Source organism: Solea senegalensis, linkage group LG3 (assembly GCF_019176455.1).
Source record: "Solea senegalensis isolate Sse05_10M linkage group LG3, IFAPA_SoseM_1, whole genome shotgun sequence".
In the NCBI taxonomy this organism is placed as follows: Eukaryota; Metazoa; Chordata; class Actinopteri; order Pleuronectiformes; family Soleidae; genus Solea; species Solea senegalensis.
This window is the reverse complement of record NC_058023.1, coordinates 4,086,465-4,099,920: the sequence shown is the minus strand read 5'-3', so window position 1 is coordinate 4,099,920 and position 13,456 is coordinate 4,086,465. Positions and strand designations below refer to the sequence as shown.

The following is a 13,456-nucleotide window of genomic DNA, read 5'->3' as shown; positions in this document are numbered from 1 at the left end:
GACAGCTTTTTTTCATTCTTGAAACTCTCTTGCTCTCCTGCACCAACGCCCATAGAGAAAACCATCGATTTTATGTCACAGCACACGGTTGTTGATGGTTGGTTACACAATCTGTCAAGTTATCTTCTTGTCCTGTGCAGCCTCTGCACTTGTAAGAATGGTTTTATGAATGCAAATGATGCAACAGGAGACCATCAACTCCTGTTTCCCTGCCAACTAAAAACGCAGATTCTTTTCATGGACTTTGGTGCAGGAGAGCGAGTGGTTTATAAACTTTCAGTTCCCAGCCCGAAAAGGCAGTGTCAAGGTGAGATAAAGTGATTCCAAATAATTACTAAAGATAAAGAAGATTTGTAAAGTTCTCGTCTTTGGATTTGCAGCATGGCCACTCCGAGCAAGACACCACCTGGAGCAGACCCCAAACAGCTGGAGCGGACTGGGACGGTCCGGGAGATTGGCTCCCAGGCGGTGTGGTCCCTGTCTTCCTGTAAACCCGGTTAGTGTTTTGTTTTTGTTTTTTGTGTGTGTTTGTTAGAGAGTGTGTTTGGACATAAGTGTCCACTTATGTCCAGGCTTTGGAGTGGATCAGCTGAGGGACGACAACCTGGAGACCTACTGGCAGTCTGATGGATCTCAGCCTCACCTGGTCAACATACAATTCAGGTAACTTGGCAGTCAAGGGGGGTGTGGCCTAGTGGTGTGAATGGAAATGTGTATTACTGTTTCTTTACTGCGTCCTGCTGTTTTGTAAGTCTCTGTGTTGTCATGCAGGAGGAGGACGACTGTGAAGATGTTGTGTATTTATGCAGACTATAAATCCGATGAGAGCTACACACCCAGTAAGATCTCTGTCAGAGTGGGCAACAACTTCCATAACCTGCAGGAAGTCAGGGTAACTACGACAACAATGAGGAAAAACAACAACTCTGTGCATATTCAAACTCTTAACTGTCTTTTTGTCTTGGTCTCTGCAGCAGCTGGAGATGGTGGAGCCCAGCGGCTGGATCCACATCTCTTTGATCAACCAGGTATTGAACCCATCACATGATCAGACTGTAAACAAGCAGATGATGACGCGTTCAGGGGCACAAACCGAGAACGTTTGGCTTTATTTTGGTGATTTTTGTCACATAAACAAACAACAATTGACAACATAGTTGTATGTGGTTTACAAGCAGGTTTCCATGGAAACCTGACAGGCTATTTCTTGTTGTTTGTGTTGGTTAATCACAGATTTTTGATTTTAACCTTCTGTTTGTTTAAATGTGTGTGTGTGTGTGTGTCAGCGGACCAACGAGCCAATCAGCACCTTCATGATCCAGATCGCCGTGTTGGCGAACCATCAGAATGGCAGAGACACTCACATGCGGCAGATCAAAGTCTACACGCCGGTGGAGGAGAGCTCCATCGGAAAGTTCCCACGATGCACCACGGTCGACTTCATGATGTACCGTACCATCAGGTGACCTGGACTGTCCCGTGACCTGCTGCATCGGGGTGGTTTTTTTAAAACGTCCAGAGAAGAGAAAATAAATGGCGGACTGTTACGCTTACGATCGATCACATGATCAAGTTTTGTCATATGTCTTTATTATTAAAGAACACGTTTCATATTTTTATATTGAATATCTACTTCCTGTCACATGGACTCACTCCTGTCACTTTTTATTGTGCTCTGGCAATGATTTTTCACTCTGTGTCCCTTCACAAGTTTTCTGTCTTCATCTCACTCTTAATCAGTGCATGAACCTCCCTACGTGAGCTTTAAATAAGTATGTTTTTTAATGAATGAAATGGGCCCAGACTAAAGTTGTCTGTCTGTAAACATTAACACGACTGTGAAAAACGTGTCATGCTTGTATGAACTCTGTTCTCGAAGAGTCCTCGACGATGCGTTCACTGACCCTGAAAACCATTTATGTGATTTCACAATAAAATGTTTTGTTTTCTACGTTTAAAAAAAAAATAAATAAATAAAAAGAAAGTTTATTCCAGGGCTCCTCCATGTAGCATTGGCTAAGCTAAAGACGTCATCCAGGGCCAGTGCCTGAACTTTCAGCAGCAACTTTGGAGAAGCCATGTTTCCCTGCAAGTGAATCCTCTGTTTCACAGGTATGCTTTTGGCCCAGGGGCCACTCACAGCACAGTCAGCTGTAGCAATCAGCTAAAAATCCCATACAATAAAATAGATGTGCTTTATTAATCCCAAACTGGGAAATTAGAGTGGAGCTGCAGCAAGAATCACAACATATATAGAATATAATGAAACTGTATGTACTTCATGTAAGGATAAAAGAAGTATATTAGTGTGAAAAATAATTACGACATAATTTATACAGGATGTCTGTATGTGTTTTTGTTTTGTTGGAATGGGGCATGAGTTTCAGGTCCACATATAATCACTCTTTTAAAAACAACCCCGAACAATCTCTTTAATTATGTTGTTTGTGCCATGTTTATGTTTTCCAGTCAAATATATTCATCTGCAATTGTGTCGATTAAATCTAATTTATGATGGGGAGGAGAATTTCATTCCGCCCGCTGCAGTCAGATTTGAGCCCCACGGACGCCGTAGCTTACACGGAAGTAGAAGAAGGTTTGTTTTTTTTTGGCGCCATCATGGCGGCTCGTCGCGCTACGCAGATGGAGCAGCTGTTCTTGGAGCAGGTGAAACCCGCCAGTGACGCGGTGAGTGGTGAACGCAGCACCGTCGTTGTGGTTTTGTTTGTTGATGTGTGATGGAGAGATGAAGTTCACTCACTGGGTTTCAGAGAAAAACCCGCAGGTTTATAAAAGTTGGTATAAACATTTTTCTGTCCTTCCCCAGCACTCCAGTTCAGGGGTCTGAAACCTCTAACCCCTCTCCAACCCAATTATAAAACATTTTTGACCCATAAAATGAAGATAACATCACGTATAAAACCTGTTTGTGGAAAATGTATCAAATACAAAGTGACCCATGTTGAAATAAGTAAAAAAGTGTTAGGACTTTATGGAGCTTGTGCTTGAGAAAAGGATGTGGATCCAAATGTGCACTTGTTTTCTGTACAAAAGACTTCATTTAAGTGTTGGGAATGGCTCTTTATATTTAACTGTTGAGTTGTGTTGTGGTGTAACTAGTGGCGCTTTTCCACTATACAGTTCCAGCATGGCTCAACTCTCCTGGGTTTGGTCAGACATGGTCACTGAACGGGTTGTGATTCGACTCACGAAATACACCAGACTCCTCCCTAAATATTGAGATTTCCTTTGCTAAATGTTGGAGATCAACGCATGTTTTCAGGATTTTTAAAGTCTTTTTAACTGATCTACTGTTCAGCATTCGGTTTGATTCTTGATTTGACAGCGGTCGGTTTGATTCTTGTGTCAGACGTCGCGCTCTTCCGGTGACGACACTCTCTGACCAATCAGTGGCCGGCAGTCTGTCGACGTCACATTTTAGTGACGCCTCAGCTCGCTTGGAACCTCACCAGAGCAGGTACTAAAATGTACCAGGTACTATCACTCAAGAACATACAGTAGTATGTTTTTATAGTCAATGAATCTGTCAATTATTTTCTGGATAATTGTTTTATACTCAAAATGTCAGAAAATGTTGGTTCAGTGTTTGTCAAACCTGGAAATAATGATTTTCTCGAATGACTTGTTTTGTTCACAAACCAAAATGATTCGATTCTTTGTTACATAGAGCAAAGAAGCTGAAAAATCAGAACTGTTTTAATTCTTTAAAAATCACTCCAACTATTTTTTGATTATCAAAGTAGTCCACAAAATGTGAGGGGCGTTTCGGTTGCGTTTCGCTGCCCCTTATATTTCGAAATCGCACACCAAATCCCAGAACCATTTCCTGATTCAGTCGCGTTGGTAAGGCCGGCTCGTGAGTTTTCGAACGTCGCCACATACGCCATCAGCACGAGCCTCGACACAGAAGGACAAATCGCTAGTGTGGTGTGTTCACGGACAGTGGGACATTCTGCTTACCCCGCAGGAGGCGCCCTGGCTTAAACACGTCTTCAGCTTCGTCAAACTCCAGGTGTGTCCGCTGCTCAGTGGCCCCTCCCCCTCTGCTGATGACGATTCACTGACAGGTCCGTTATTGATCCATCATGTGTTTTTGTTTTTTACTGTTCTTGATCGATCACAGGTTGACTCTTGTTATTGTGTTGCAGGTGTGTGTGTCTCTCTGAGTGTGTGTGTGGTGAAGACTCTGCGGGACACGAGCGTCACACACACTTTACCTGTGAGCTACAGGTACGACACAGCCGCCCATCTGTCTGGATGTCGTGTCTGTCTCTCACCCGTCTCATGTCTCTCACCTGTGTGTCCCCCTTCTCCGGTCCTCAGGCTCGTGTCCATCTCTGAGCTCGTCTCTCGTCAGCACCTGGCCTGCGTCAGTTGTCTGTCCTGGAACACCAATCAGCAGCGAGTGTGGGCGGGGGAGGCGGAGCTTTCTCTGCCAGGTAACAAGGCTCTGCCGCGGGTCAACTTGTTGCTAATTGGCTGTCTGAAAGAGGGGCGGGGCGGAGAGTGGAGTCTGGTGGACAACAGCGGGAGCGTCCGGTGTGAGGTGAGTCTGAAGATGGAGACCACCGGTGGCGTAGTGAGTTCAGGGTCTGACCAATTTGAATCTCTCTCTCTCTGAAGTTCCTGTCTCCCTCGCCACATTGGCTCGATCGTTTCGTCTTCCTATCTCACTGGAACTACATCCCCCATGATGCCCTGGGGCACGAGGGGGTGGGGGGCTATGTGGAGGCAATTGGTTCTCCTGTGCTGCTATATCCCGGTCCTGAACAGGGATTGGCTGCTGGTGCTGGAGGAGGGGCGGAGCTTAGAGGAATGGGAGTCAAAGAGGTTGCAGGTTTACTGCACAGCAGGTGAACAGAACAACTTAATGGCACTTAAATAACTTTATTTACAAAAGTGAATTATACAATCTAGTTTCTTTGAGGAAAAAAGTATAGAAAAATGTAAAAATTAACCAAATTGACTACATTAATCCAAAGTTTTAATTGTTGTTTAATTGTTTTTGTGTTTTTTGAAAAGTTAATGGACAGAAAGTGAATATGTGATTTTCAACAACCCAGTGAAAGTCCCAGTGAAAATAAATAATATCCCCCATTAAAGTGCTGAAATGGAGACAATTCTATATCTTTCTCTTATTGATGAGTTTGTTTTCCTTTTGTGAACACTTTCTGTCCATTTAAAAAAAAAAAGATATTAAAAATGTTTAGGTTCCTTTTTTTTTTTTTTCTTCTCCACTCACACAGTGTTTATTTCCTAAATACTGATGTGACAGCTGTCATGTGATGGAAATGTCTGTGTTTTTTAATATTGCCGGTGTAAAACTCACTAATGCACTTTCCTTGTCTTGCGATGTTTGATGAAGTCTCACACATGTGCGGAACACATGGGACAGGTTCCGATCGGGCGCTGATAATACCGTTTGTTTCTGTCCCAGGGTCAGAGGTCAGCGGTTCTCCGTCTTTGGACAGGTGACTTCAGTGTGCCCCCTGCTGGTCGTAGCAGGAACAACGTTCTTCTGCTTCACACTGACGGAAGGCAAACACAGTGTGCCAGTCCTCGTGAAGGTCAGAAGACCCTCTGTAGTTTCCGGTCACTTTTTTAGTACTAAAAGTACTGATCAGTGTGTGTTGTCTCTGTGTGCAGGACAGCAGCAGGTTATGGTGGTCTCAGTGTGTGTGTGTGGGTCAGAGTGTGTGTGTGTCTGCACTGCGTGTGTGTGTCCTCCGCGGCTGGAGAGGAAACAACATCCTGTGTGTGACCGAGCAGTCTGAAATACACACCGACAACTACACAGCAGCACACACACAAAGTAAGTCCCAGGCAGACACGCCCCCTGATGATGGTGATGATGAGGAGGATGCTGTTGCTGATGAGGACAACTGTGAGGAGGCGGAGCCTAGGAAAGATGTCCTCCTATCAGGTGTAAGATTGAAACAGGCCCGAATCATCAGCTACCAGGTAAATCATAGATGACATTGACTTTACCTATATAGTCACCTGTGTGGTAAGCCCCTCCCCTCTCTTCTGATAGGGCATGGTGACAGAGGTGGTGAGTGAGGGGGCGGGACTTTATGTGCTGGACAGGAAGGTGGGCCTGTGCCTGGCCTATCAGCCGACTCTGAGGAGGAAACTGAGAGCAGGAGACTGTGTGGAGGTGAGAAAAGGTGTGATGCTGCTGCGCTGTGATTGGACACAGTCAGTGAGACATCACGATCTGTCAGCAGTCACATGATCAGACTGTATAAAGTAGCTAGAAGTTAGCATGAAGCCTAAAGAACAGATAACACAATGCTTTACAATACAAGGATTTTTTGCTTTTGTTATGGAAGCCAATTTGCTTGTGTTAATTATTATTATTATTGAATGTTGTCCTTGCAGCTCCATAATGTCCACTTCCTGTATCGACCCTGTCCTGACTTTCCTCCCAGCATGCTTTGCACATGTCTGCGCTCCAGCGTCAGGGTCACCAGCTTCAGCAGAGTGGGAGGGGCTCAACCTCACCCCGCCTGTCCAGGTGATGGAGTGTTACCACGGTTACTGCTGGAGAAAAATATGGGTGTGTCCGAGTACCTGTGGACGTGTCACTTGAGCTCCCGCCTGTCGTGCAGGTGAGGAGGTCATAAAACACATCACAGAGGTCATTAAATGTGTCACAGGGGTCATTAAACACATCACAGATGTCATTAAATATAATACAGGGGTCATTAAACACATCACAGGTGTCATTAAATGCAGGACATGAGTCATTAAATTATCTTTAAATGCATCGCAAAGGTCAGTAAAAACATCACGGGTCATTAAACGCATCACGGGGGTCATTAAATGCATCGCTGAGGTCATTAAACGCATCACAGGGGTCATTAAATGATCTTTAAATGCATCACAGAGGTCATTTAACACATTGCAGGGGTCATTAAATGCATCACCAAGGTCATTAAACACATCGTAAGGACATTAACCAAAAACTCTCTGTCTCACCAGTCTGGTCCCCAGTATGTTGCAGAACCAGTGTGTGTGTGTGTTGTCCTGGAAACTGATGGAGTTTGTGTGGAGACGAGGACGAGGGCGAAGGGACATCTATTCCGAGATGTTGGACGAGCCTCACACTTGTCCTTTGTCTCAGGTAAGACGACTCACTCATGTCCTCAGTGTCTTCACAAGTCCGCTCTGTCTTCACAGTAACACGTCCTTATGTCTCGGTGTCCTCTGTCTCTCCACAGTACACTGTCCACCACGCTGTGCATCAGTACGTCAGTGTCTCAGAGCTGGTGCACTCTCTTGAGTCCCACTGCTGGTCCTCGGTGTCTCTCAGCTCTCTGCTGCCCTCTGGTGGGTCCAGTCTGACCAGGTCTGAGATCAACATGAGGCTGGCCTGGTCCTGCAAGACGGAGACTTCCGACCTGGAGGACGGGTGTGAGACAGGAAGTACCCACAGGTAAACTGACCTGACGTGTCAAAGATCTTTACTGATGAATACAACAGCATCCAAAATAAAATGCTATTACACATGGTTAATTAACAAGTTTTACATGTTATTTACTGTCGTATGTGATAACAAACACTACACACATTACATGTTTAATGCTAGTTATACATAACAGTAAAGTTATTAAATGTTTTTTAATATTTAAGAAGGATAATTAACTGTTATGACATGTTAGCAATCTGTTAATAATGTGTAAATAATGCTTTTACATGTTTATTGCTGATGTGTGTGATAATAAACACTGATACTGTGATAAACAGTTCACAAGTTGCATGTTAAACGCTATACATAATAGACCAGTTGCTAAATGTTTATTACTGGTTATGCATGACATTAAATAATAGTCTGTTAATAAGGTGTTAACAGCTTTTACAGTATATAAGAAGTATAACTGGTGTTAAACATAAAGTCATTAAATGTTTATTACTGCTTATGAATGATATTAAACAGTTGCTACGTGTAAATAAACTGTTAATCTGTTACGCTGCTTAAACATGCGCATCTACAGCCATGCTGTTGTGCATTCGGCCCAAAATCTGTGGCCTTATGTTAATGTGTTTTTGGCGCCATCACGTGTGGGAGTGGCTTTGCTTGGTTACCAACAAAGATATTGGGGTATTTTTTAAAATTATTTTTATCAGTCAAACATTTGCCACTAACCACTGATCCCCCAACATAATGGTGCCCCGTGTGAGGATCTCTAATATACTATACACTGTGTGCGGAAGTATACCAGGGCCTTAATATACCATTATACGTGATCTTCAACAGTTCCATATTGATTATAATTACACATGATAATCGGTTATTACGTGATTATTACTGATCATTTGCAAAGTTGTTACAGATTATTGCAGATTAACTAAACTTTTATCACTTTGTACCTGGACAGGCAGCGCCCCCTGATGCTGGTAGGGGTGTTGGAGCTTCCATCCCAGACGTCTGAACACAAACACACTCTGCAGCTCAGGGACGGCACAGCAGCTGTGACCTGTGTTGTCACGGAAACCACTGGGGAAGAAGAGGCAGGTCAGAGGGCGGCCTTTAATACTGCCTGGATAGGTACATGAACACAAACACACACACAGGTCAAAGGTCAAAGACTGCGGGTTGAATTAACGTGCGTGTGTGTATTGCAGGTTGTCTGGTGTGTGTTCATCAGTTCACCATGGTAACTGAGAGATTCCTCCACTCAGATTTTCCATCCTACCAACACCTTGACCAGGACCAGTTCATCACAGACAAACACTGCAGGTTAACACACACACACAAACACACACCCACTCACAGGTTATGGTGTTTTATAGTGTGTGTGTGTGTGTGTGTGTGTTTGACAGAGTTTACCTGCAGTTTTCTCTCAATCGCCTTCACATCCTGAGTCCATCTGTCGCCATGGAAACTCACCTGAGACAGAGGCGGGCGGAGTCAGGAGATGATGTCACAGTCAGGAAACAGTTGGCAAAAGAGAGGAAGAGGCAAAGGAGTGAGGAAGAGCCAGAAGTCTCTGCCTCCTCTGTTGCAATGACAACAGGCCCTGGGGGCGGTGTCTGCAGGGCCTGTGTTTCCATGGTGTTTAGGGTAGAGCAGAAGGAGGGCGTGGCCTGGAGGAATGTGGGAGTGGGAGTTGATGAACAGGGGGAGGGGTTGATGCTGTACTTCACTGCTCGAGCTGCTGTGATTGGTCCAGTGGTCAGCTGGGGGTGGGACCCAAAGAACAGCCCAATGATGGAGAGAGAGTCAGGGAGCGCGACCGAGCAGAAGGTGAGGGTCACACCTGTGCACCTGATGTATCCCATGATGCACCTGTGAACTGTGTGTGTGTTTGTACTTGCAGGTCGTCCTTGTATTTTCAGGTGTGTCCACTAGATGGTTCCCTCTCCTCCACTCTGGATGTTTCTACAGACTCATTGCTATTAACACTCAGGTAAACTCACCTGTAACTAACACTCATATAAACTCACCTGTAGCTAAAGTTAAACTTGCATTGACTCATAACAGGACACAAGCATTTTGATTGGCTGTGGCGTCACTGGGCGGAGCGGGGTGGAACTGCACGCCGACACCACCCTTCAGGTCCAAGCTGACTGGAGGTTCCACACCCTGACACGACCACTGCTGCTGCACACCTGCAGAGAGGTAAAACACACACAAACACACACACACACACACAGCATAAGAGGCTAAAGACACCCAGACTCTCTGTCTCTCTCTGTCCTCAGGTTGTCTCACCCACAGTCCTGTCTGTCTCCGAGGTGTTTGACTGCAGGTGAGTCTGGCGCCCTCCTGTGGCTGCTGCTTTAATAATCATGCAAGAAGCGACTTATCAAATCCTAATAATGGTGTTTGTGTGTATGTGTGTGTAGCTCAGAGCTGGTGTGTTTTCAGGGTCTACTGTCTGACAGGATCAGTTTAAACAACAGGACAGCTGATTCTGGACACACAAACAAAGGTACATAGTATATACAGACACACAGGTATATACAGAATCAAAAACACAGATACATACCTGAACACGGGTACACACGCACGCACAAACAAACCTTGGTATACACTCACACACATATTGTGGTATGACAGCTTCAGGTGTGCGCCTCACCATATGTGACCAAAGTGGAAGGAGTCTACAGGTGTACATGGATTTAAGCAACACCCCCTACCCACCCGGCTTGTTGCCAGGCAACACACTGCTGCTGTCTGCTCTGCAGAGGAAGTTGTCAAGGTAACACACACACACGTTAAATGTTACAATTTTATTTGTGTACGTACGTGTGTGTGTGTTTCTATTGTGTTGCTGTTATTTACGTGTGTGTGTGTGTGTGTGTGTGTGTGTGTCAGGTCAGGTGGTGTGTACTGCAGGTATTTACCTGTCAGCTCAGTAACTGTCGTGTCACTGGGAGATAAAAGGTAAAAAAAACCAACAACAAAAAAAACTTAATTCACTTATTTCTTGAGTTTTAAATGTCTTTTTTTGTCAGATTGGCTCAGGCTCCTCCCGCTCCCACGATGCACCTGGGTCTTTGGACTCTGAACAAGGAGCAGAGGTTCACTGAGGCCCAGGTCAAAGGTCACGCAGTGTGTTTCCTTTTTCTGCAACTGCAGTGGAGCTGCTCTCTCTGTGGGAGTCTATACACACAGGTGTGTTTAATGTATATAGTGCTATACATACAAGTGTGTTTAATGTGTATATATAGTGCTATACCTACACAGTTGTGTTTAATGTAAATTACACTATACGCAGTTGTTTAAAGACGCCATAGCATGGTCCTATCTCACTAATATGTGAGATATGGAGGTGTACTTACAAACATGAAGTCGTTTTTATGGTCAAAAACCTCCCAGTCGCTGCAAACGAGCTGACGTAAATGTCTCGTCACTGACGCTCTCGTCAGCCGCGCTGTTTCAGACCAAAACCACACCCGCAGAACACAGACTGTCTTGTGATTGGCAAGTTACCTGGAAGTGATGTAATTGGCTCTCAGACCCGCAGCTCCCCCTCTGGAAAGGCGGATGCACCGCTAGCAATTATCAAAAACACTGAGTAATGTCGTCGTCACGACCCCTTGCCGTAAACCCTTACGTATTTGATCCCGAGCACAGAAAATACTTACTTCGTGGCCACGAAATAATTATAACGTGCGCACGTTATACTTATTTCATTGCCATGAAGTGTTGTTGTGTTGTTATTGTCGCACCTGCGCCGGTAAAGAAATCTGCCTCTCAATATTCTGTTTAAATGCCTCTCGGTAATAATGGTTTCTTGCAATGACAGGCTTTTCAGAATAAATAAAACTCTATCATGCTATCTCTGTCCATTGTGTAGCTTTAGTCACTCTACTGCCTCTACCTTTGACCTTAGAGGAGGTGCACTCGATTTGCTTACCCCAGTGTCCAGGATGATGATATTATTAAGTAGTATTTCGTGCGCACATTATACCTACTTCATGGCCACGAAATAGTATTTTGTGTGCACGTTATCGCAATTTTTTGGGCACAATTTTTATTTTATTTTTTTACCGTGTCATGTCCGGGGCGCCGGACTAGGAGGCGCTGCTGTTTAGAAGAGTGGTGAAATTCGCAAGTGCATTTCCGTTTCGTAGAGATCAGGAAAACAATCAAACCCTGCGCTCTCAGCAGTGGCTGAACTGATTGTTATTGACTTTTAGGGCTTCACAGATACACACACACACACACACACACACACACACAGTGTTAACTGGCACTTCCGGGCTATGGCCTCTTTAATGTGTTTGATGTATATAATACTGTTCAATGTATAATGCTGTAATGCCAGCATACAATATATACATGTGTACAGTAGAGCTGTAACTAACTTTCATAATCGAATAATCTGTCAAATATTTTCTCAATTAATCGTTTGGTCAATAAAATATCAGAAAACCTTATAATATGTTGATGGGTGTTTGTCAAACCTGGAAATGATGATGTGCTCAAGTGTCTTGTTTTGGCCACAAACCAAGATCGATTAATCGTTTCAGCTCTAGCGTACAGTATTTGAATAAGTCTTTTTTTATGTATAGAATGTACAGTATACATTGCCACATAATGTACACACGTGTATAATGTATATAATGTACATAATACTGTGCATGCATTGTTTTAATGGCTATAATAAAATGTAATGTATATAATAATGTAAACACAGGTGTGGTAAATATCTATAATGCACATAATCCACTACATAAGGAGTGTTTAATGGTTATAATAATATATATAGGCAATAATAATATTGATACATCGATCAGTTATTGATGACGGCTCTCTCTCTCTCTCTCAGTCCTGCTGTAGTTCTCAGTGTCGCTCGACCTCCTCAGTGTTCGAATCCAAAGCAAAGTGAGAATCTTCTGGTTTCACATGGTTATTGATTATGTTTGTATTGATTAGTGATTGATTATGTACTGATTAGAGTGCATTGGTCAGATTGCTGATGGGTCATGTCCTCGTTTGTGTATTGACTGCTTATGGATTATGTATCGATCTGTGTGTGTTGATCAGGTTGGTGATTGACGACGGCACAGGTGAGGCTCATGTCTGGTTCTCAGGTGCACTGGTTCGTCCTCTGCTGGGATTGGCTGATTCTCAGTGGGAGGGGCTTCAGCGAGCCCTCAGGGTCAGAGGTCACATCAGAGTCTATCCTCGGGGGCGGAGCCTGGTCCGTAGTACATTCTGTTTGTAGCAGCTGTGTGTGTTGATCACCTGTCTCCGTCCCTCATCTGTCTGTCTGTATGTCTCTCTCTCTCTCCGTCCCTCACCTGTCTCTCTCTCTCTCTCTCCGTCCCTCAGGTGTGCGACACTGACGCAGATGACTCTCTCTTCAACTTCCTGGTGTGTTTGTGCAGCAGTGATGTTGTGTGTCGCCCCCTGTCTCTCACCTGCAGGAAGAACAACAACCAACGGACAGAGGGTGAGACACACACACTAACGAACACAACCACACACAAAACAGTAACAAATGCGCAAACAAAACATAGGAACATACACACAAAACATAGTAACACACTAAAACATACTGTAGATGTTAACGTAGTAACACACACAAACACAGCTACACACACAAAATGCGCACAAACAAAATCTAGTTACACATATGCACAAAGGTAGTAACACACACACACAATAACACAGAAACACAGTTGCACACAAACGGAGTCACACCTATTAACTTACACCTGCATATATTAGCACTCAGACATGTTGTGTGTGTCTGTGTGTGTGTGCACGAATGTGCGTGTCTCAGAGCCAAAAAGGTTCACTCGTGGAGACCGAGACTTCATGACAAGGATGACTCCGCCCCTCCAGCTCACCTGTTTGCACCTCAGCACTGATGCAGGCTGACCCAGTCACCACCAGAGGGAGCCACTGCACTGCACCAGTTTAATTTATTAAAGCGTCAGTTCTTATCCCATAGTTTGTTTCTTTTTTTTCTTT

The 13,456-nt window shown here is 44.3% G+C and overlaps 2 protein-coding genes across 3 annotated transcripts; both read left to right on the top strand.

The window, feature by feature from the left end:
• The first annotated feature begins 15 nt into the window (after positions 1-15).
• anapc10 (anaphase promoting complex subunit 10) lies at positions 16-1,619 on the top strand. The gene is made up of 6 exons (XM_044020691.1): positions 16-307; positions 381-496; positions 573-663; positions 772-892; positions 975-1,028; positions 1,287-1,619. The coding sequence occupies exons 2-6, from the start codon at positions 382-384 to the stop codon at positions 1,464-1,466; spliced, it is 561 nt and encodes a 186-aa protein (XP_043876626.1). The 5' UTR covers positions 16-307; position 381; the 3' UTR covers positions 1,467-1,619.
• Positions 1,620-2,609: 990 nt separating this feature from the next.
• ctc1 (CTS telomere maintenance complex component 1) lies at positions 2,610-13,428 on the top strand. 2 transcript variants are annotated; one of them, XM_044020627.1, is made up of 25 exons: positions 2,610-2,688; positions 3,989-4,088; positions 4,170-4,251; positions 4,345-4,567; positions 4,645-4,874; positions 5,459-5,588; positions 5,668-5,982; positions 6,056-6,178; positions 6,403-6,632; positions 7,006-7,147; positions 7,245-7,459; positions 8,403-8,572; positions 8,650-8,764; positions 8,848-9,271; positions 9,345-9,434; positions 9,509-9,646; positions 9,730-9,776; positions 9,874-9,959; positions 10,088-10,229; positions 10,346-10,414; positions 10,486-10,645; positions 12,306-12,361; positions 12,524-12,680; positions 12,812-12,932; positions 13,266-13,428. In XM_044020627.1, exons 1-25 carry the CDS (start codon positions 2,620-2,622, stop codon positions 13,361-13,363), a joined length of 3,732 nt encoding a protein of 1,243 aa, XP_043876562.1. In that variant the 5' UTR covers positions 2,610-2,619; the 3' UTR covers positions 13,364-13,428. The 2 variants fall into 2 exon arrangements, with proteins under 2 accessions (XP_043876562.1, XP_043876563.1); XM_044020628.1 differs by lacking the exon at positions 13,266-13,428 and having other exon boundaries at positions 12,524-12,546; positions 12,812-12,892.
• The last annotated feature ends 28 nt before the right edge of the window (positions 13,429-13,456 follow it).

Excerpts from the sequence above, each read along its gene's own strand:
- anapc10 (XM_044020691.1), top strand. The coding sequence starts at position 382 with ATGGCCACTCCGAGCAAGACACCACCTGGAGCAGACCCCAAACAGCTG. Across the intron at positions 497-572 it reads CCTGTCTTCCTGTAAACCCG|GCTTTGGAGTGGATCAGCTG; the intron begins GTTAGTGTTTTG and ends ACTTATGTCCAG. Across the intron at positions 893-974 it reads ATAACCTGCAGGAAGTCAGG|CAGCTGGAGATGGTGGAGCC; the intron begins GTAACTACGACA and ends TGGTCTCTGCAG.
- ctc1 (XM_044020627.1), top strand. The coding sequence starts at position 2,620 with ATGGCGGCTCGTCGCGCTACGCAGATGGAGCAGCTGTTCTTGGAGCAG. Across the intron at positions 4,252-4,344 it reads ACTTTACCTGTGAGCTACAG|GCTCGTGTCCATCTCTGAGC; the intron begins GTACGACACAGC and ends TCCGGTCCTCAG. Across the intron at positions 7,148-7,244 it reads ACACTTGTCCTTTGTCTCAG|TACACTGTCCACCACGCTGT; the intron begins GTAAGACGACTC and ends GTCTCTCCACAG.